The sequence below is a fragment of the Hetaerina americana genome, unplaced genomic scaffold (assembly GCF_022747635.1).
Source record: "Hetaerina americana unplaced genomic scaffold, ioHetAmer1.1.p SCAF_1, whole genome shotgun sequence".
In the NCBI taxonomy this organism is placed as follows: Eukaryota; Metazoa; Arthropoda; class Insecta; order Odonata; family Calopterygidae; genus Hetaerina; species Hetaerina americana.
Window position 1 is genome coordinate 28,588,279 of NW_027286069.1, and position 22,835 is coordinate 28,611,113.

Sequence of the window (22,835 nt, forward strand, 5' to 3'; positions counted from 1 at the left end):
GAATTACGCATGAAGACGCGCGAGGCTATACCCACCGGGCCCAGGTTCTCGCTTCGAGCATGGACGTTGTTCTATCGTGTACGCCATTCTCAATCCACTCCACGTAGTAGCATTTGGAGTTAGAAAATATCTAATAACTCTATTAGGACATAGGTAGACTGAAGATAATCTCTCCTTTCTCTATGGTCTTTACTGATTTTCTAAAACCCTTTGGTTGCAACGCTAACGGATACGAGGGCATAAAGTCCAGTGTGCAATCCACGATATACATCAGAAGCGGCTCATCCCGCCGATGCAATGAAACCTCCAAACTACCAAAACAAACAAGCCCGTGCCATTTCAGGGTGCGAAAGTGGTAATTAGACCGAGACCCTGGAAGCAACGGCCGGGGGGTGGGGAGAGGTTGAGCCAAATGAATGATGAAAGGGAAACGAGATGCAACCAAAATTTGAATTACTATCCGATTCTCGAGATTGAACCGTATTGCCCCCAAGAGTCATCGCGCCGTTTTAGCTGCCTCCAACCCATGACTCATGCGGGAACAACTAACTACATATTCAGGTCCGAACTTTTTAACTCTGCCGCCCTCCATCTTCCACCCCACCTTCCCCATGCTCCATGGCTCTCTCTTATTACTCCTCCGAGGATGGTTTATGAATTCGGCTCCCATGCTTACGACTTGCGGTTCCTCGTTGTCCGTATTTACATCACGCGCGATGAGATCGCCGATGAGGGGCGAGTCACGCTCGAGGGGTTAAGGCAGTAAAGCAGTGAGTCACTTATGGGAGCGGTCTCTTCCTCCCCCACTCTTTCCCCAGCGTCCGAGGGCAACTTGAAGATTAATTAAGCTTTACCACCTAGAGGGTGAATGTGAAATTACATTGATGATCAGTTAACGAAACGTGATAATTTACTTAGGGTGGGACTCGTTGGCCGGCTTCGGGCGGAAACGGACGAGATACGACGGCGAAGAAAGTTGGCAAATCGATATTTCCCATTCATTATATACTGGACCAAACTGTACTTTTTACATTGAGTTTCTGATTAAGACTCGACATCTCGCGATTTTAGCTACGATTATCCTTTATCTATATTCGATTGTCTGATCGAGTTGTGTAACGATTAATCTAAGCAATTCATGATGAAAGAAGACACTGCTTTTCCACATAAAATTTATTTATTACGACCTAGGTTTCGTTAGAGCGTAAAATCTTCAGGAGATGTTACTTTTTAACGGAAATTAGGTCGTAATAAAAGAATTCTGTGTGGAAAAGCAAAGTTTCTTCTTTCATCAAGAAGGATTTCTACGATGTTACGCCTGGAACTGTGTCATTTACTAAACAATTCAATCCAATCGATTTAATTAAAATTCTTTTCACCAAACGGTAGGTTCAAGTTTGTTTATGATTAATGTTTTGATCTTAAAAGATTTTCCCTATCTCCTTCCTCCACATTTATCTAAATTAATTCGAGCCGATTTACAAAATAATTCTAGTCTTCGCGAAAATAATATGGCGCTCGCAAGCACCGGAAATTCCGGCGAAAGGAATAACGGGTTGCACCTTCGCGTAAGCTCCGAACGCTCTAACTCGAGGAATGGTTGTGGTGGGCAAAAAAATCCATCGTGGCAAAGCAAAGTATTAGCGCTCTCCTGGGTCAACTCTTTGTTTTTCGTCCGCATGCAGCAGCGCCGGCTGCACGTAAACCGTGGGAGCCATGATGGCGAGGAAAAAATACGGACCGGAGGGCAACAGTGCAGTAACGGGAGGGTGTCGAAATCGCCCCATTTCCTTTCCATTCAGCCATCACTTTTCGTTCTGATTTACGGGGCGCAATGGCGAGCGGCAAGAGTTTTCAAAAATCAACGAAGTTAGATGAAATTCCTCCGCTTCCGTATCAAAATCAGGATGGAAATGTGCAATGAAGAGTGAAAGAGTTGTGATTGCCCGCTCTATTATAATTTGACAATTATTTCTAAGTTTCAATTCGCTATGAAGGTGTTAAATGCATGAAAAAAATAGCACGAGCTGGCACGGAACTACAAAGTTTCAAGTCAGGATTTCGCGGCTTGGTTATCGAACCACGTAACGTTGTTCAGACCACCTAACTGCGCGGGCAGGAGCGACCATAATCGAAATATATGAGAAACGGATGATAGAACCGATATATTTAATAGCACGTTATTTCCTCAGAATAACAGCGACTGGAACAGAGCGTATAATATTTCGATTGAAAGGATATAATAATAACTTTGATTTAATGCACATTTTTATTCCTCCGTCTCGTACCATTTTCCCCTCTTTCCAATCTCCGATCTTCCCTTCATTCACTCCCACATGCCCTGATTATCTCTACCTACCCCTTCCCACACTCTTTTGAGCGGTTTCCAAGATCACTTCGTAAATTTGGAGGACAAGAATATCTTGTGCGTTAGAACATCCAGAGTGTAATGGTGGTTTCATTTGCTTGCTTCCACTATCGTGGCCATGCCACATTTTCTGAGTGGCCTTGATTTAGTGGCAGGAGCAGGGGTCATAAGATTGGTGAATGAGAGCAAGATCTTGGAAGGAAATGAGTCATCATACACAAACGATTCGCAAAAGAGACCGCTTATCAAGAAACTGCGTAATACTCTGTCGAAGAAAGAAACAAAGATTACAACCAAACGGCCTATTTTCAAGAAATTTGAATGATATATAACATTTGAAACTCACAGAACGCAGCAAAATATACAGAAAGGTTCTGCAGGAGATGATGTTGCCTACTTACACTTGAAGACAAAATAGTGGATCACCGGTTTCCGTGGTTAATCGCCGTCCAAATTCGTTACAGTGTCGTATTTGTTCTATTGATACGTGACTTACTGAATCAATTTTAAGATGGAAAGAATGTAAACCAAAGAAAACAAACATGACCATTTTGGGTATCCGCATTAAGTATTGAAACTTATCACACTCGGTGACGGATAGACTACTCTATGAATTATTTATCGCAATATCCAGGAGGAGACAGTGGCATGCAGGGTACGAGAAAACGGCAAACACTGCTGTAACATACTAAAATAATACGAAGGAACTCGAAAGATGCTACCTTGTGCTCTTCACTGTCACACTGTACTGTTCGCAAGGAACCATTAATGAAAATTAAATATAATAGCACTTGTCTACTTGTATAATAAAAAAATAATACACCGTGTTTCACATCTCCCTAAAACCCCATGCATACTTCTCCCCGTTTCCTACGCACACAACATCAACACATGAAAAGTTTGAGTTAGTATCTAATGTAAAGAGTGCTTACTTTTTGTATTAAGGCTTTCATTTATGGATTGGAAAAGTTCTATTTTATTTTTTTTCGGCTACATTATTTGACGGAATATTTTTTTCCAAAATAATAACTCAAAATCACCCTCGGATCTTGTGTGAGCAGCCAGGGAAAACCTTTTTCCTTGTATACTTATGCTCCACTAAAATTGTGGTGCGTCTTATATGCTGTGCTATGCATATAACTATGGTATGCTACGTTGATTCAACGGTGTTCAAACTGGTTGCTGTCTGCTCAATCATTACTTCCTAAGGTTTCATGTGCGCCTCTTCCGTGGAATATTTTCTGTCAGCCGCCAAGCAATGAACTGGTGCCAGTGACACGTTGGAGATGAGTGAATTTTTGCCTTCCGAAAATCCTTGCGGGCGGCCGAGGATATGAGACGACCACACACTCGGGGGCAAAAGGATGCCCGACCGGTAAACACGGGTAATAACTGCCATTAGCATCCTCTAGCAATAGGGCGCATGGCTCAGAGCCTCACTTATCTTTACAGGAAATAAAAGGGGAACACGGCGATCTCGAGTCCGTCCTGAGAACATTGTTCATTTAACTCAGGAGGGTTCTTCATCCGCTCAAGTGCAAGTGTACCGATATGCGAGGCCTCGGCCTGGGGGAACTCAAATGACTAATGCACCCGATATGAGGGTAGGTTTTGCGCGGGATAGTATTCGTTTATCAAATTATTAACGCTGGTTAGACGTATTGAGCAATTTTTTCAAAAGGTAGATAAACGTCGAAATGGCATCATATTGTTGCAAACACCTCGAAGAAGACAGCGCATGGCGGCAAAAATGCAAAATACCCCGCCGAGCTCGGAGCCAAATTTTGCCCATTGTTCGAATCTATATTTAGAGGTGAACGCCTCTAAATGGCAACGCTGCAACTAAATGCGTTTGACCGATTGAGATAGGCGACATGAGGGGAGGTGGAGGAGAGGGGTTGGAAAGAAAGTTAAGAAGACGGATGGAAAAAGTATAGAGGAGCCTGCCACAGGAGAGATGGGAAGAGTGAGGGAAAGGGTAACTAAGGGGGCGTGGGAAGGAGGCGGGAAGACGGGCAGGGGGTATACACACATAACGACTCGCCAAGTGTTTGTGCGTGCGTGCGAGAGACAAAACACTCAAACTATCTCTCTTTTCCCCTCTCCCTCCCCGCCCCCTCTCTTCCCCCTTCACTCGTTTTTTTCCAACGTACCTACATCCTTCTTTCTGATCCACCACTCCCACTCTCACCCCGACCAGCCCACCCAATCCTCTCCCCGCCCCCGGATATCCCCCTACCCCGCCCTCCCAGGCCAACGTCTCTTGAGAAACGAACGCGGAGAAACATATACGCTGCAGCCACTGGCTTCACGCCTGCACCGGTTTTCCGTAACAACCGTGCCGATCCCGGATGCTCGAATCTTATCGTAGCCAGTTCCACATAATTGAACACTAAGAAGAGGAACATGTAAAAAATATTTTATTAAAATCAACATTTAAAATCACAAGTTGGACCGGCGGAGGACATTGCTGAGTGCAAAATGTGACGATCAATTCAGACGGCTGTGGTCGACTACTCTGCACTCAAATACATATCTAAACAATGCCTTGTAAGCCGCTCAATCATTACATCTCCTATTATAAGTACATACATTTCGCGCAACATAAGAATTTGAACTTTTTATGAAAAAAGTATCTAGTGGATAACATTGGCACACACGATCGACAGTCATATATTTCCGGGTGCAAATAATAAATATATATTGAATGATTCTAATCTTCATTTTATAAAAAAAATGACTAGAAAAATCAACAGTGAGATTGAAGTAACGCATGTTTATCTATAGGAACTGAATTGGTGTGCGGAAAGTTTCAACGCCAGAAAAAGTTTTTCAAATCGATTAACATCCTACACGCATCACTCATATTCATCAATCGGTAGAAACCGTGCGTCATGCCTTTGAACCAATGATGAAACCCTTCCTCCAGCTTCAAACCTCATTTCCCCAGTGGTGCAGGCGGGGTTTTCCTTAGGAGGCTAGCAGCTTTAATCAAATCACCACTGTTCGTTCCACTGTGGCTGGGACCCCAAAAATAGCTGGAACTCCCCGAAATAGAGTTGAGTCCCCGAAAATCAAATTCCTAACTACGCTACCGCCATACCCTCTACCCTCATTCAATCCCCTTGCACCAATCGCAATTCTCCTCCCACTACCCCTTATTTCCTCTCCCATTCGTCGTCTTTCCCCCTTCATCTCGAATCTTCCCCGGATCGCAGCAAAAAGGGAATGCCTTGTAAACCAAGAATAGGAGCCTTCATTGCAATTCAGGAATCACCATGACGACAGGAGACTAAAACAAATTTCGCGAGGCTGAGGACAAATGACACAAGTTCCATGTTTCTAAATTCATGCTGTCGTCTACTCGGGGCTTTTTATTCCTAGATCGTCCAGGAAAGAGGTTAACTGATGAAGAACCACAATTTGGACGCACTGCTCACACCTCCGATGCCATTCGGACGAGACGACTCAATTTTCACCCAGCCAGTTAGATGATGGTGAGAGTAACATTATTAGCTTTTAAATTCTTTTCCAACTTTCCTCTTCGCCTCTTATAAACAAAGAGATCATTGCATTTAAATGTCGTTCCGCAGGTCCGTGAACATGAGCCTAAGATCTGTCATGATAATGCATTAATTTCAATCGCCTCTTGGGAACCAATCATCTGCGTTGTCAGGAGTGCCGTCGGTTAATTTATTCATTCTTTCCTAATGGTCGCTTTCCTCTTTTTAATGAAGGAACACTTAGGAGCTCTGCCTCGTTAATATGAGCCATGCTCATGCTCCACAAATATTTCCTCAGGGCTCGGAGTTCCTGACTTGCGAGATTCTACGACGGCTGCCATACGGCATGTTAGACATAGACCCTTCACCGTTTGTTTCCCTTCACCATTCCCTACCCATCCCCGTCTCCCGAAACCCATGTTCCCACCTCTCACCCACCTAATCGCTTCCTTCAAACTTGATGGTGCACAGAGCCCTTCACCCTTCCCTCCGCCCCCTCCCCCTTTCCCAATCGTGTAGGAGCCAGTCACGGCGACCACGGCGAATAGCGTGCGGGAGTGGGAGGCCTTCCCACCCTTCGCATCCTCCGGACGAACACACGAGGATGGTGGAGGCGGCGACGGTGGTGGAGGTGGTGGCGGTGGGGGTCAAGGGCAGATTGGGGGACGAATGGTAATAACGATAATATAAGATTTTGAGGAGGGGTAGAGGAGGGCGTTCGCCTCTTCTTCTTCCATCTAACCCCCTCCCCCCCTTCGGCGTAACTTCGCTTCGAGAAAACATCACCCTTCCGCATCTCTTCTCTCATTCCATTCCTCTCTTCACGCGCGCTCTCTCTCTCTATCCGCCTCATTTTGCCTTCTCGTCTCTCCCTCTACTCCGGTAGGAGACCGGCAAAAAAATGCGGTGGTCGTCATCCCACTGAGCCGTGGGGGGTGGAGGAGGAGGAGTTGGGAGGGAAGGAGTAAATTAATCATTCCCTCCATCTTGGAGCGCTGTTTATTTTTTCTTGCTTTCTTTACTGTCCGGGAAATAATCGAAGGTTCGCAAATGAATCAATGGAGGAGGAAGCCGGATCATTAAAACAAAAATCGTCGGGGGCCCCGTGATAAGGGGGGTCGGTGAACGAGTCGTCCGCTTGCTCGCTCGTGACAATCGTGTACCCGCTTCGCGCGCGAAGGTGATACATTCGATGAATTCGGTGATGAAAAGGATATCCAGCTGTGGCAGAGCAAGGTGCCCAGAGCTTTTATTGCTCGCTATGGAGGGAAGCTCTTCAATACGTAGCTAGGAAAACTTACGCTGATATTTCTGTTAAAGTTTGAAAAGATGCACAAGTAAATCACTGGCCAGAAGAGCACACATAATTGTAGAAGTGTATACTATCGTAAATTCCATAAGAGTATCATATGATGCATGCTAATGAATAACACTATGTATAAGCGTAGGCAATGGCTAATAGTATAAGTAATTCCCGAAACACTTCCGAGTTTAAATCTTTTATCATCAATATTAGTTTATACTAGATATTATTTGACGTGTACACAAAACGTGACAATTGTGACCTTCTGTACAACTGATTGCATCTGTTTTTAATCTTTATTCCGTAACGTTGTGTACAAATGGTGAAACTAAGGTAAATATATGTAACAATTGTACGCCCTAAGTTGCGGAAACATATTCTGGCCTTGAAAAATATCATAACCAATTAAAACCTTACACACATACATTTTTACAGATTCAAATAATCTTATCAGGTACTATAGTAAATAACCTATCTTTTCCGAGACAAGAGGACTATGTACTCAAAACCGCAAAAAGGTAGGTCGTGATATGTCATGATAATAAGTGAAATTGTTTAACTGCATGAATTATTTCAAAATTACGGTCATTAGGAAATGTTTTACCACATGAGTAATACAACGCTTTCAAAACCTCAAAGCATGCTTACTTCTTGGAAACTCGACGGGCTCTATCATTCTTTATTTCATATTAATCATATTAACATGAAATGCATTCACTAATGTAACGCATATGACATTAATGAAACCATTATAAGCTAGAGTTAAGTACGAGTACGTGTGTCTCTCTATGGGCAAAGCTTCATCCGAATGGGTGGAAACTCACTTCGGACAATCAGACAGGATAGGATCTTAACCCTCTTTCTCAACTTCCCAGTGGCAAGGGCGTCGGAGAATCATCCACGGAGCACAACGATGCGGACGTCCCCTGACCTCGCCCCATGATGGAGGATTCGATGAAAATATATATAGACACGAGGAAATAGGCTCTAAAAAGGAAACTTAATGGATGCGGGAGAGATGAAACCCGAGGGTTGACCGAAGATGACACTAGGCGAGGAACAGAGGAGGGGACTTCGCTCGTTAAGGGCGTTGAGTCCCGGGGCAATGAAAGGGTTAGAGGTAGAAATTGACGCTATGGGAAAATATATTCTTACACATACATTCCGAATAAAAAATATTACTTCTCAATTACGAAAATTATTTTTCAGTGAAACAAAGAATACATTAAAACCCATTTCCATTTCCTGACGAGTATGCAAAAACAAAAAAGTGATTGGAATCCCAGTGTCAATGAACAACAATATCGAATTTCGCCGAAGCAGATATGTTTTCAAGTAAATAATCATAAAAAAATACAAAACAGAATTTCAGACGAAGCTCTTTCCTCAACTATAACACATGATGAATGTATGATTTTAAATTAAATGTTCTGCTCTATATTGTGTCAGTTCTTACTGGATATTCTAGGATCCAAGTAAATAAATGGATAGCATACACTGATCGATCTCTTGATAAATAATGGCTACAACAATTGAGCTCTATCAATATACTAGGTCAGAAACAGTCAAAATTTACAACTCATCGCTAGCCACAGATTATTCTCAGTCCCAAACGTGGCAAAGTGGGGGTGGGGAGTTCTGTCTTCAGATAAAAGAGGGAAGGAGTCATGGAGGGGGTTGAACAGTGGGGGATAGAGAGAGAGAGGTGTCGGTTAAGAAAGTCAAGGGGGAATAAGGAGCGGGGTAACAAATTGGGCAGAGAGGACCGAGGGTAAATGGGCAAATGGAAGAGGGGAGCCGAGGGCGAAATTAAGAGTAACGGAGGGAGGGAATGTGGCGGGAGGGAGGGAATGTGGCGGGAGGGAGGGTTTCGGCGCGGGAGACATTCCCTACCCGGTGGCGTCACTCGCCCTAATCAACCGCCGTCGCATCCAATTTGACGACAAAAGGAATTAAGCTCGCGGCCGCTGGGTACGAATGCAAGGGCACGGCACAGCCAATCCTAGCCAATACAGCGACTCGACAATTGAAGATATAAAAAATCGCTTGCAGGGTGCAAAACCCGGGCGGCTTCGGCCTCTATTATTTGTCTTTCTTTTACGGCGCGGAATGAACCGTCAAATCAATGCGCCTACTTAATGCATTGAGATAGATTCCACGCTTCAATGATGCATGATTTTCAGTCCAATAAGATATACGAGAAGTAAGAGATCCTCGTATGCCAGGATATACCAAATTTACGATCATGACAAACTAACCTTGACAAAGTGAATATAAGATAAGAATTAAAAATCAGCTAACTTTAAACAGCAACTAGATCATTTTCTACCTCCACATGTGAACAGGCACCTACCACACAAATAGATCAATTGAGAATGGCAATCGAATTTAAAAACCCTGAACGCATTTCATATTCAAGCATTAACATTACTCAATATTTAATCTATAATATTTTGAACTAATGTTCACCTATAAGACGCAAGCGGCTTCTCCTTTGCTGGTATCACGCACCCGTGAGCGGAGGAACCTGAAACATAATATCCACTAGTGTTTGAACGTAAAAATCCCTTCATAACAATTTTACCTCTCCCGATTTTCAGACCATACTTTCCCTCTTCTTCATGCGCGATAAAAATTGAGGGCGCTTCTCTTTAAAACCGACCATTGCCGCCGCCCCAATAAATGCAATTGCCTCAGGGTTTTGAAACACGTCCACTTGCGACAGGGCTGTTGGAGAGCTCATGGAAAAAATACGTCGTACCAGACCTCGCAACCTATATTTAAGAGAAGTTTCAGTGCGTGGAGAACCAGAGAGTTTAAGAGGTCGAAGTGCATATTGCCCGCTTCCGATTCGATTCAATTTTGGAGCTGAACGTCGATCGCTTAGGCGGCCCTGAGGTCCAGTTTACCAAAACGGATCTTTGCAAGTCACAGTAACGACCGCTACACCCCTTTAATTTATCCAAAGATTCGCTGGATACTTATAAATTTCTCCTATCCTTTTGCGCTATCACTCCTACAAGAAATACTAAGGGTGCTGTCTTAAAAAGGGCACGAAGCCAATGCCCACGAGTGACAATATAAAAATAATTTAGTAAAGATATAAATTTTCATGGTGCCATATTTACAAAATACGAGTCGAAACATTTAGAGTAATATTAACTAGACTTACAGCATTGGACTTCACCACGTGAAATTCATCGACTGGGAAGAAAAAAAGGAACATATTCCTAACTTGGCAATTCCACTTGACATTTAGTTTTAACGACTCGATTTTCGACATACCGCGCAATTTCCAGGTCCAGAATGAACCAATTGATCTACGCATCTATTTAATGTCTAAAGATAGATTTCAAGATTCATGATTATTATTCAGCAGTTAAATTCATCTGCGCACCAACTGGATGGTCACCATGCGCTTCCTACACATTTATTATGGAGCAAAATTGACTTGAACAAAAAATGTATCCAGGCTAATGACATTCCGATACTGGGTTCATCATAACTTATAGTATATTTGTTATTACCCAAAAATGAATGAAGCATTGAGGAAATTAGGTTTGTATGCGTAGCTAAAGTATTTCTATTAAGCTATTTCCTCTCCAGCATCTAACAAACGGAAGATAATTTAGTCCCTCAATGAAACTGTTCGTTCTTATGAGTCAAGAGTATTTCACCAACCAGTTTCTTTGGCCCATTAAGATATAGACCAATTTCCAACCATCCAAGCCAATATTGAGTTTACATAATGAGCAATTATTTTTTTCCGTGAAAATGTAAACATGAACTTATTTATGCTCCTAGATTCATCAACGAACAACTCTACCATATAAGCTTTCAATTAGTCGTCAGGCCACAACAGTATACTTCGATGAAAAAGTGTTTATGGAAGATTTATTTGTTTTGTTTCTTTTTTAAAATGTACTTCTTTACCTTGCTTGATTGCGTTAATTGATAATGTGTTTTCTCGAATAAAATATGCATATTAACAACCAGGGGGGATTGCTAACCTAGATTAGCAATCCCTCAGAAAATTCCCGGAACCGCGAAAAAAATACGCCTTCGCGTGAAACGTTTTGCGAGAAGATTCTTCCAGGAAACCTCTGGGAACGAAATAAAATAAGTACATATAAATAAGGTGGATAATTTCTACTGCGAAAGAAAAGGCGTTGGGCTCACAAACCCAAATTATTAGAAACCCGGAGCACTGGAGGCAGAAAGCTATTAATTCATCCAAAATAATAACTAATTCAAGCTTAATAACTGTCCCCACGGATTTTATAAGCCATTTCAAATTGCTTCGTATTCTGAGAAATGAGTTTCTATGAAACAGATGCGAATTAAATACGTTGGCAAGCAGAGCTTTTAACTCTCGAACCAAAATACTTGCACGTAGTGAACTGCGTGATTATCTCGAAATTTCACCCGTTGTACGTGCATTAATAATTCCTGAAAGCAATTTACAGACGAGTTTCCACGTTTACTAAAAACATTACCACATGTAATAAATACGGGTTTTTCCTATTCACCTGCGGTTTCCTCTATGGTGGTTTTCCAGGATGCTATATAGTGTGAATGAAATACCATGTACTTTCGGCAGGCAAGGCTGAAATTACATAAGATTCTCCTTTCTGAGCAAAAACATCGATTACGGTGGCGACCTCCGTTGTAGGCCAGTCGAACTACTATGACAACGAGTGGCAGAACGCAAGGGAAATGCATTCCCAGAGGCGATGAGAACTGTACGTGGCGCCGACTTACGGCCAATCTTGGAACCACGTGAAATCTTGGAACTTTAATACTCGTTTCGCGCCGTATGGCTCAATTTGAAAACAATTCAGAAATAAGACACTTACCTGGAATGGACAGCTTAGTATGGAATGCACGGGGTAAGGACCTGGTTTTAAACTCACCTAGAATGAGAGCAGAAGAAAATATAAGTTATAAGAGCCAACAGAAAATGAAATTACAGCTATTCACTAAAATCCAATCACAGATTTTACTTATTATATATTGAATCAGCGTAAAAATACGTAATTATAATTGATAATTTTGGCCATATAAATATGTAGTTTTATGGTAAACATAGCAGCAAATACTGGTATTTCCAAGGATGACAATATATTACATTAAATTTTCAAACGCTTGAATACGACTAACGTCTCGCATACAATTATTGTATCCGATGATTATATTTCCGGGTTGACTCAAGTACATGAATTAGTTTATGCATAGAAAAAAGAGATATTATTTTTGTTTGCAGTTACATTGAAATCACTAAAATATGACAAGATTAGTCTTACAAAAGTGGCTAATAAATCACATTAGCCTGGAATTTTATAAGCTATGCATACAGTAAGCACGGTTTTATTTGAATGTTTTAATACATACATATATATATATATATATATATATATATCTAAATGTGTAATAATATATAATATTATATATACACACACATATATATGTATATATATTAACACTCTCGATTAAAACCGTGCAATATGTATACTTATTTATTTATTGCTGAAACAAAAGATAAACTACCTTCATTCACACCTGATTTTAGTGGACGGTAAACTGCTTTTTGAAATACTAACCCCCAAAAAAATAAACAGGTCGATGAATTATAGTCTGACTTGCTCTATTACTGGCTACAGTTGGTTTAAAATTTACCAAGTGACGTCGAAGGGGGAATACTTAGTGAGCATCCAAATCTTATTTTAAAATACAATATTTATACTTTACTTTTCAATATTATAAACTCTTAATACTTCAATACTTAATACTTAAACTCTTAATACTTATAAACTTCTTAATATTATAAAGGATAATTTTTGTTTCTCGACCGGCACACCATTGAAAAATGGTGTGCCGGGATATACTCACAAAAGCTTTAATTACGAGCCGAGAGCTTGAACTACAAATATTTCCCCAAGAACATTGCAATATGAACGTTTTTATAAATAAAAACGCAATCTGTTGCGACTGTAAATATACCATACATATTTTTGCGCCTCAAAACGTTTTCGCGACGCATCGCTTGTGAACCACAGGACTAAAGGGAAAACTGACTCATCAACTCGTCCATACGCGTTCTAAATTCGGCCCACATTATGTTACAAGGCAGGACGCACTTCAGCTAGGTCTCCCACTATGCAGAAATCCGGAGAAAACTTAAACCGAATAGGAAATATTAATTCGCAACTTGTGATGACGGCCAAAACGCCCGGATGACGATTACGGTGTTCCCGTCCTGTTAATTCCGGTGTGTTCCGCACTTCCTGGCAAAAGGATTCCTCCATGACACTGATTCATTACTCAGGAGGACGATGTCATAAATATGACACAGGATTTAAGGTAACAACCGAAGAAAAAGTTCGCTTTTGAATACAAGGAGAAATCAAGTTTGTTGACCTAAAGGGGGCCGAATTCTAAATGGAGTGTTTCCCTGATTACGTGCGCCGAACAACCTCACGGAGTGTCCTTAGAGAAACAAAAGATAATGTGACTCAAGGCCATCTCTAATGAGATGGACGCATGGTCAAGAATGCATTCACATGCTTTAATTGATCGAAATCCCGAGAGTGCAGTATGAACTGACTCTCTCCCTTTAAGCAACACGGGAAATGACTTCAATATACTCGAATACTAAAATAATTAATGCTTCCAATGTAGTTTAATCGTGAGAATTCATATTTTTACTTCCAATAATTATAAAACCAATACAGTATTCAAAATTGCTGAAGTTAGGAACAAGTCAGTTTGACCGTACAATAGTTGAATAATAATTTTAAACATTTTAATCATTAATAACAACTGAATATAATTTTGGAGGTCGGAATAAAATGTAGCATATCTGAACCATAATATTTTACGGTGAGATTTCACTTAAGGGAAAATATTACATCATGTTTTCATTAAATATTACCGTAGTTTTGAAGGGAAACTTTCAACTTTACTGGAAAAAAGCTGAAAGTCAATGCCATGACTATCTTGGGTGAAAAAGAAGAGGGAAATAATAGGCTCTATAAAAATTCAGCCAAATTGCAACGCTGCCAGTGCTGCTGCATTTTTTCAGAAAAAGTGCAAAGGGTGGTGTCTATGCAAAGTTTGCTTGCATTAGTAAAAATGGGTTTACGATTTTTCTCTGAACTTGCACATATTACTTGATGAAAAACGTAGTAATCCGTTCGTGAAAAAGAGTTTTTGGATATCATACTGCCATGAAGAGATGTTTATTTAGCCAAGTATTGACGCAAGTGAGAGGCCAAAAACAATTAAACGTACATAGATTACACGTTCTTAAATATTTGTTTCATCACACACGCCTGCTTTTCAAATGCATTAATCAACAACGTCGGGAATACGAATATTAAAGCAAGGAAGTTTCCCTCGGGAAACCGTAGCCAGCCGCCATTCTAAGTCATCGCGTCTCACGAAACTCTCGGCGCTGAGAATATATTTAGCCGGTAAAAGAAACAGAGAGATAATCCGTAGGGAAACAAATAAAGTACGAATTCATACGGTAGCAGTAGCTTTTCCGGTTAGGTAGTATTTGTAATGGAGATAACATTTAAGTCATTTAGTCTCTTTCAAGTACTTTTCTTTAATGCACCAATACTTTCAAGCAGGACTAAACAAGGACAGGAGAATTGAGATACAAAGTAAAAACTAATCATGTGTACTTATAATATCAACTGTAAACTTATGACATAATGATTATTCTCTGATTATCGGTGGGAATATTTCGTGAGCAGTTAGCGTGATAAACCGAATTATACCGTCGTACTTTTTAGGTAAGTGGTAAGAGATAGGCGAAGTTAAAGGTTATTCACCCAAAAAACATCCAAATACTAGTAGTTCACGAATTAAAGTCTGTTTAGAAGAGAATGTAATGGTTAAAGTAAAAATGTTTTCCCAAAGTTCAAAAGAGTAATGCCAAATTAAGGGGCCAACAGAAAGGAGCAATGTGAATCTGCACATAAAATGATTAAAAAATTAACATCTCTCAAAAGAATTTCACCAAGATGGATGGGAAAGCAATAAGGAAGACCATTACTATGTGAAATAAGGAGATAATGTGAAAACATCTGTAAGACTACGCAGGTAATAGAGCGCAATATATTACGGTTAGTCAGGATTATGCTGAGAAAAGACAACAATGAACGTTGGATAAGATTGCCATATGATTGAAAGAGATAATTTCAACTCTATTCATATTTAAAATGTTTTCTGCCGTCGGTTGACCATGGTGATTTAGAGCCCAGACACCCACTTTCTCCCCATCTGGTAAATCTGCTGAACGACCGAAAACCCAGTATTGCAATAAAAAAAGCATCTTAGCGCACGCATTTATGCGCCAACAAGAGAGCTGCAACCGTCGGCATGTCGTGAAGAAATCTGGGGTGACACTAACTCCACGGAAATTCAAGATTTTTTTTAAAGTGCCGACGCAACTTTTTGGGGGTTATCCGCGAAAGTTACTTCCATGTTTTCAAGAATGTCTCATGAAAGTGTCGCGCCAAGTTGGCGCGCCCGAAGCAGGGCCAGCCAACTTGGCAAGCCGCCCGAAAAAGCCATAGACTCGCGAGTAAGACTAAAAAATAAAATCAAAGAAAAAAGGCGCTTTTACGATCATATTCGGCATTCTCTTTCCATGGCGGCGTCATCCCATACACTCAACCTCCTGGACCATCGATTTGGAGAGCGCGACCTCTCCTGCGGTCGCTACGGCGGCCCCGTAATGCACGCGCCCACCATGCACGCGACGATTTGATGGCGGCGATGCGAACGAAATCATAAGCAATGAGAATTTAAGGAAACACCACGCAGGTTTTTCCCCACCCGGCGGCGATCGGACCCGCGCCGCGTTGGACGTCATGGACCGTCCGTCGCGTCTCCGAGAGGCACTTCCGGCTGGCGGTGGCGGTTTACTCGGCGCGGCCATGCGGATCGTGCTGACGCAGCGGGGGTTTCGGACGGAGAGGGTCACGGTTCGACGCCGGCACCGCAAAAAGGGTGACCATGGGAGATGGTGAGGTGCTATTGGCGGCGTTAGGCCCCGTCATTGTTAACTACTGGTGATCTAGCGCTTCGCATCATCGAGTGGGCGCCAGTGTCGGATAGGGACTCAGCAAAACAAGGAGAAGAATCTAACGGGTGATAGAGCACCTTCGACTTTCGACATTGAGTGAACGACCATGATCGAGAGAAAAGGTGCAAATTTGATATAATACGAAGCACTCGAGATCTCACTCGAAACCGATCAATTTTTACTCAAACGCACACCGACCGAATGGAGTCAACTTTGGCGAGTGGATCATATTTTCATGTTCAACAATGAAAGTAACAATTTTGCAGTGATGGAAACGATTAAGACATCTCTAACAATCCTCGAACTTGAAATCATTTATAAAATTAAACACATTTATGATCGGATTACACTATTATATATATATATATAGTATATATATAATATATATATAATATATATACATATATATATAATATATATATATATATAATATATATATACATAATATATAATATATATATATATATATATAATTATATAATATGAAAAATCAAATTTATTCTCAACTGTGTAAAACGCAGGAAAGGCCGAGCATTTAGCTATTTTTCTACATAGTCGCCTGGACGATCAATCACTTTTTGCATCCTTGTAACCAGCTTTTTAATACCGGTGTCGTACCTTTCTCCCGCCGCGTCACGAAGCCAACTGACGACTGCTTCTCACACTTCCTCGTCTGACTTGAATTTCTGCTCTCCGAGGTGTTTTCTGAGAGTCAATTGGAGACACCGTAGGTTCAGGCAAACTCGGCCGCCCCGACCGCTGCTCATCGTGGACGTTTTCCCGGCCATCAAAATACTCCCTGCGCCACTTCCGCACGTTTTTGATATCCATACACTTCTCACCATACACTTCCCCTAAATAGCGATGAATTTATATCGGAGAAGCAGTCGTCAGTTGGCTTCGCGACGAGGCGGGAGAACGGTACGACGCCGGGATTAAAATGCTGGTTACAAGGATGCAAAAAGTGATTGATCATCAAGACGACTATGCTGAAAAATAACTAAATGCTCAACCTTTCCAACGATGCACGCAAAGTTGAGAATAAATTTGATTTTTCATGTGAAAATAGGGGACCTTTCTTTTCGAATCGCCCTCGTGTGTGTACGTGTAGACACACACACACACATAAAAAAATATATGCTAGGGAACCAACCAAAAATAGGGCAGGCAGTGGGAACAATGAAGGTTTTTAAATTTATTTACGATTTGACATTATTTTTAAATATACTACTTATTCAATGAATTTCATGCTAATGTTACCTGTCATAAGGAAAAAGAAACTCATAATTGCAGTCTGTGCTTTACAAAGGCACAGATGGATACAACGGGAAACAACGAATTCGTGCTCGAAATGGCGGATTGAAGGTGGCTTCGAGTGACTTTCGTTACAGCATTTTAGGGGCCATCACTGAAAATCGAATAGGCTGATTCTATCGGATTAGTAATCGAAATATATAACGTATTAGATATCGTAATACCACACATCGGGAAAGCCGCTCGCTAAGTCAGAGGAAGGGACAGGGAAAAACAGCAAGAATAAGAAATGGAAGAGGGAAAAGGATGAAGCAAGAGATGAAAAGGGAAGAACGAGGGAGGGAGACCGCAATGCGTTCCAATGGAATGTCGTTCTAATGTCTTTCGTTCGCATTGCGAGAAAAACAAGCCCTGACCGTAATTTCCCACAGCTCGACTCAGGATACGAAAGCGTAATTCAACTTTTGAAAAAAAAACTATCAAACTGTAACGGTTATGTATCCGTTACACTCAATGGCATTTTCGCTGTAATGCCAAGAGCATTGGCCACACACTTTTCTGGAACCGCACGGATCTACTTCCGGGGTTCTGTGCGGTTTAGCTCGTCATAGTGGAACAGTTCAAAGCTTGGACTTTGAGGTATTCAAGGATTGAACTGGCTGATGTAATCATGTGATTAGAAACGTACTGAAACTCAAGAAAATGAAAATGGTGATGTATATGGCACAGGATCTTGAAATTAAAACGGTTGCTGCGGTTGGTTAAACATCGTTGGATGAAACCAAGAGCTAAGGCGAACGAGAGCCCAAATATCGCTCCTCATAATCACCCCGAGACCGCAGTTGTTTAACGGTGTTGGGTGCTCTAATTAATTATAAATGTGAGCGGTTGACACGCAACAAATGGCAAAAAAGAATAGGAAATTAAAGAAAACAGTTACAACATCAGTGCACTGTTACAATTATGGTCGCTGACTATGTGGGGCAAAGTGATCCTCTGACTGATATCAATAAAGAATACGGTAGAAATGAGCCAGATAAAATCTGGGCTCGCAGTTGTCTTTCCGGAACGTCATACTCCCGTAGAAAGCTGCTGCAGACTCCTTTACTGAAATTCGAGCAAGGCTAAACAGGTTAAATACCTGCTGTCAGCGTGGTACTGCCAAAATTATCTACTAACGGGATTTTTGGACGAACTTTCGGGGCATATCAACCCCATTTCTCTCTCTAAAGTTAATGCGAAAGCGAAGGACGCACACACGCCTATAGTCCAACCACAAGCCACATTTAAATACGCTACAACTCGCGGAAACGTAGGGGTGTCGATTTTGTAACGCTTTCCCGAGTCATATACTACGCGCCATGAGTTTTAACGGATATTTTCACCCAGAACAATCGTAAGATGAAAACCTCCAAAACATGGTCGACACAGACGAGGACCGAAGTATTTCTAACATAAAATACAAAGCGTACCCTTATGTGAATCCGGATGATGCGTATATCTGACACTCCAAATGAAATATTTTATGCAAGATACCATCTTCTTGCATGACGTTGCGTCTGATAAGTATGGCGAATTAGTATCTGATAAGGTCCTCGGCGACGAGAAATTGAATTCCATTTCCTCGCTTTCATGATAGTGCGTTTGGTCATCAATTTCATTGGAGTAAACTCTTTCTCTCGAGTCGAAATCGCATGTTTCGCAAACCAAGACAATTAACTAACACGCATCCAATCCTGATTGTGCGTTCAATATGCGTCCCTCCTTGACGGACTCTTCACCGAATGCATGATTTTCACCCCCCGAATCTCCAACATCAGTATCTTTAAAATCTGTTTGATAACTGAAACTTCAATGTATCCACTCCAATGATTTCTTGCGCTTAGCCGAAATCTATGTGCCCATCCGAATGAGGTGCCCGAGAAACATGAATCCAAATCTGTTTTCAGATAATGAATACCTTCCACCTTTTCACCGCATATCCTTTACTGAATTAACTGAAATACTTTCTCCGGTGATTCGATGGCGCCGAGATTACAAATAAATTGATCTGTGGCGCAGGCTTTCGCTTACTTTCCTCAGTTTCTCCATCGATTAATAAGATGAATGAGACTGGAGCGGCTTGGAAGTAAAAGAAATCACCCTGGAATTATTTCAACATATAATTTAAAAAAAAAATGTTCTACCCTCAAGAAAATCTACCGACTTGAGCGTTCGGCTGCTCGTCAGAAGGGTCTCTAGAAACCTCCAGCGAAAAACAGGAGGCGTGATTTTCTGGGCACCACACGCCGAAGAAGATTCACAGGATGTGAGTTTAATCATTAGCCTACCAAATCAACCTATGTTTTGATGACTGAAGTTTCCGTGCTCTACTGAAGGAGGTTTTTAAAAATTAGATATAAAAGGTTTTAGGGAGAAGAGGAGAAATAATCACGAAATGGCGAAGTCGCTCGGTATAGAGTATATAGAAGAGCAGTAAAAACTAAACAAATTCTCGGCGAAGACGATGGGAGTAGAGGAAGAGGCACAACCAAGTAAGATGAATTGATGGCGTAGGATGAAATACAAGGAAGGCAAGCTCAAGGATAGCGAAACGTCACAGGTACAAGATATGAATGATATAGACGAATGGGGAAAGCCAAAACCACCCCATGTCACGGTAAAGGACGTAATATTGAATAGTTTCACCAGATGTCGAACTTCGTCGCAAACTTCGTGGCAATTAGCGAAGTTTAAATGTTAAGCAAAGCAAAAGCGATACAATATTTAATAGAACTAGGCGATATATAAGAAAACAGTACATAATTATAACCGAGATTTAGCCGGAAAAATATATTCATACTGTTATTTTTGTGCCGTGATACGATGATAGACACACGAACTGAGGCAGCGTTTGGGGCAAGCCTATTCTAAGGACATATCATAAAAGCAAACGTTTTAAAGGGATAAATGATACGCAAAACTGGTTGGACGGAATAAAGTGAAAAGATGGCGCAATGATAGAGTAAATAACAATATTTTCGCATTTCTTGACAAGTGATAATTTATATAAAAGTTTTTAAAAAGTAAACCGTATTCAAATGGTGAATTTCCTTCGGATTGAATTTAAAAATTTTAACAGAGAAACTATATCCCTATTTGAACGGAAATATCTTTTGAATAAACCTAATATGAGGTGTATGTCTCGGACAATCATCTAGCGAAGTCTAGCTAGGTGATTAATCATCGATCCGTCCAACTCATGGGGTAGCCACAAAACGAATTACCCGGAAGTAAAACTACACCGGAGATGTTCATCGATCAAACATAGGCACCAGTTCATGTTCTCTTAGACTAGCCTACACGTGTATATCCTTAGAGTTTACGTAGGCTTTAGTTGGTTACGAGCGATTGACCCGCGAGACAGAATACGGAGACAGCGCCAAGATTGAACCGAATGATGCACAAAAAGTTTTTATTCTGTCCACTTAATAACATTTCACGCTAATAAAAAACTAGATTTAAAATATTATTTTTACGGCAAAACGGCTGGAATGAGGGGGGAGCGCACAACGCAAATTATATCGATATATAACGAAATTAAAAAGAAAGATGCATTGACTTTCTCACGCTACAAATATTAGTTCCCGAAAAAAGCAGTACTCTCTTTAATGGGCGCACATGTACGCTCGTAAGTATTAACAAAGCGAGATGTTCGAGGTTGAAATTCTGAACTATGAATTTACGTTTAACTGGGCATAAGCGGTAAACCAATTAAAACGAAATCGTCACAGAAAAAGTATCGCGCAGATGCTAAGACCGAAATATTTATGAATTCACTTACCTCAGTTTGAAAAGAAGCTCATTTTGCAATCCGCTCTTTAGAGATTAGCAATCTAAACGAAGGAATGGTGGACTTGATGGGGAAACCACCACACATTCCGTGAACGACCCTAACTTAATTGTTCCCTTCATTGCTGCTCTCCGTAACTACGTGCGCGCAGTCCGCACGCGTCCGATAGCCGCCATTTGCAATATTGTCTCGAGCATACAGATTCCACTGAATAGAACGTGGGAGCAAAGAATAGAGACACGGCCGTCGCATAAGTAATAAGGGTACCCACACAATGCATTGTTTTCTTTGTGCACGAGTACTTAGCACTATCGCGACCTCCATTTCCACGCTAATCTCATGCTTCCCTTCTCCCAAGCTCCCTTACATAAACTCTCGGGAGGAAATCACGGACGAAACACTATGGGCGAAGACGTTTCGCAAACACCTCAAATTACACCTGATCCTGCAGAAGTAAACGCGTAGAGTGCATGGTAATAACCAACCGCTAAAGCCTTCATACAGCGATTGCTCTTAATTTAATTCTATGCAAAGTTAGAAAAATGAGTAATTATGCGGCAATTGATTTTCGCCAGCTTAAAAAGACAGTACCACATTCTAGGGCGAATTTATGTTGAACTGACAGCGGAATAATATTTTTACGAGGAGCATTAAAGACATTTAAGGAGGAGCATTTAAGTTTTTAAAATAAACTACTTTCGTCCATTACACAAACGGGAACGATATGCCGAAAATATCGCGAAAGAGTTTTTTTTTCTTCAGACAAATGATCGAATCACAAAGCGGAAACACAAGAAACGCGTTGGTTTGCTCAATTCGGGATTAAGAAGAGAAAGTATCCTGCATTATGAGTTTTTTTAAGAGAGGTCCTCACAAAAGTTATTTTTTGTTACACGAATAGAAGAGGAAGTCATTATAGTCAAGCCATGTCCGATTTTGAATTAGGCCAAATGTTTACAGGATCGAATTCGGGTGAGGGATTTCGCAAAAATCCGCGGAAATATTGGAATAGGTAATTGTGGCGTGCGGGCAGACGGACGGATGTGCCGAATTAAATACACCCTTTTTTCTCTCTTCTTTCTTGGAGGAAATCACCAAATGATACAGGAAGGCCGTGATTTTCCGGAGGGAAAATTTGAGTTGAACGTTTTTGCTCGCAAAACGGCTCGTAATGATGGCGCGTGAACGAAGGACACGCTGTGAGCTTGGAATTGTCCCTAACAAACCTAACCAAAATTCCTCAGTTTCTCGGAATATGGAAACAAGAGGACAGACAGACTGAAAACGGGGGACTCTTCCAATGAATAAGCCAAGGTCAACATTCTTCCTTCGCCTACAGTTGGTAATCAACGGAATAATGACAGAGCTAAGGATAACGAGGTGGCATCACATCAAATGACTACGTTTTCAGGAAATCATTTTCCACGGTGACTATACCTGATTATCAGTTTTTTTATTAACTCTCAGGAATGAGATGA

General features: G+C 41.2%; 1 protein-coding gene across 4 annotated transcripts in view; it reads right to left on the reverse strand.

Annotated features, from left to right (window-relative positions):
- The window catches only part of raskol (Ras GTPase-activating protein raskol), a 650,862-nt gene that overhangs the window by 114,085 nt on the left and 513,942 nt on the right, over positions 1 to 22,835 (reverse strand). Inside the window, exon 2 of one of the 4 annotated variants that reach the window (XM_071587476.1) lies at positions 12,031 to 12,087. The exons of the other annotated variants lie outside the window; for them this stretch is intronic. Coding sequence (XP_071443577.1) covers positions 12,031 to 12,087 — 57 coding nt within the window. The remainder of the gene's footprint in view (positions 1 to 12,030; positions 12,088 to 22,835) is intronic. 4 annotated transcript variants of the gene reach the window in all.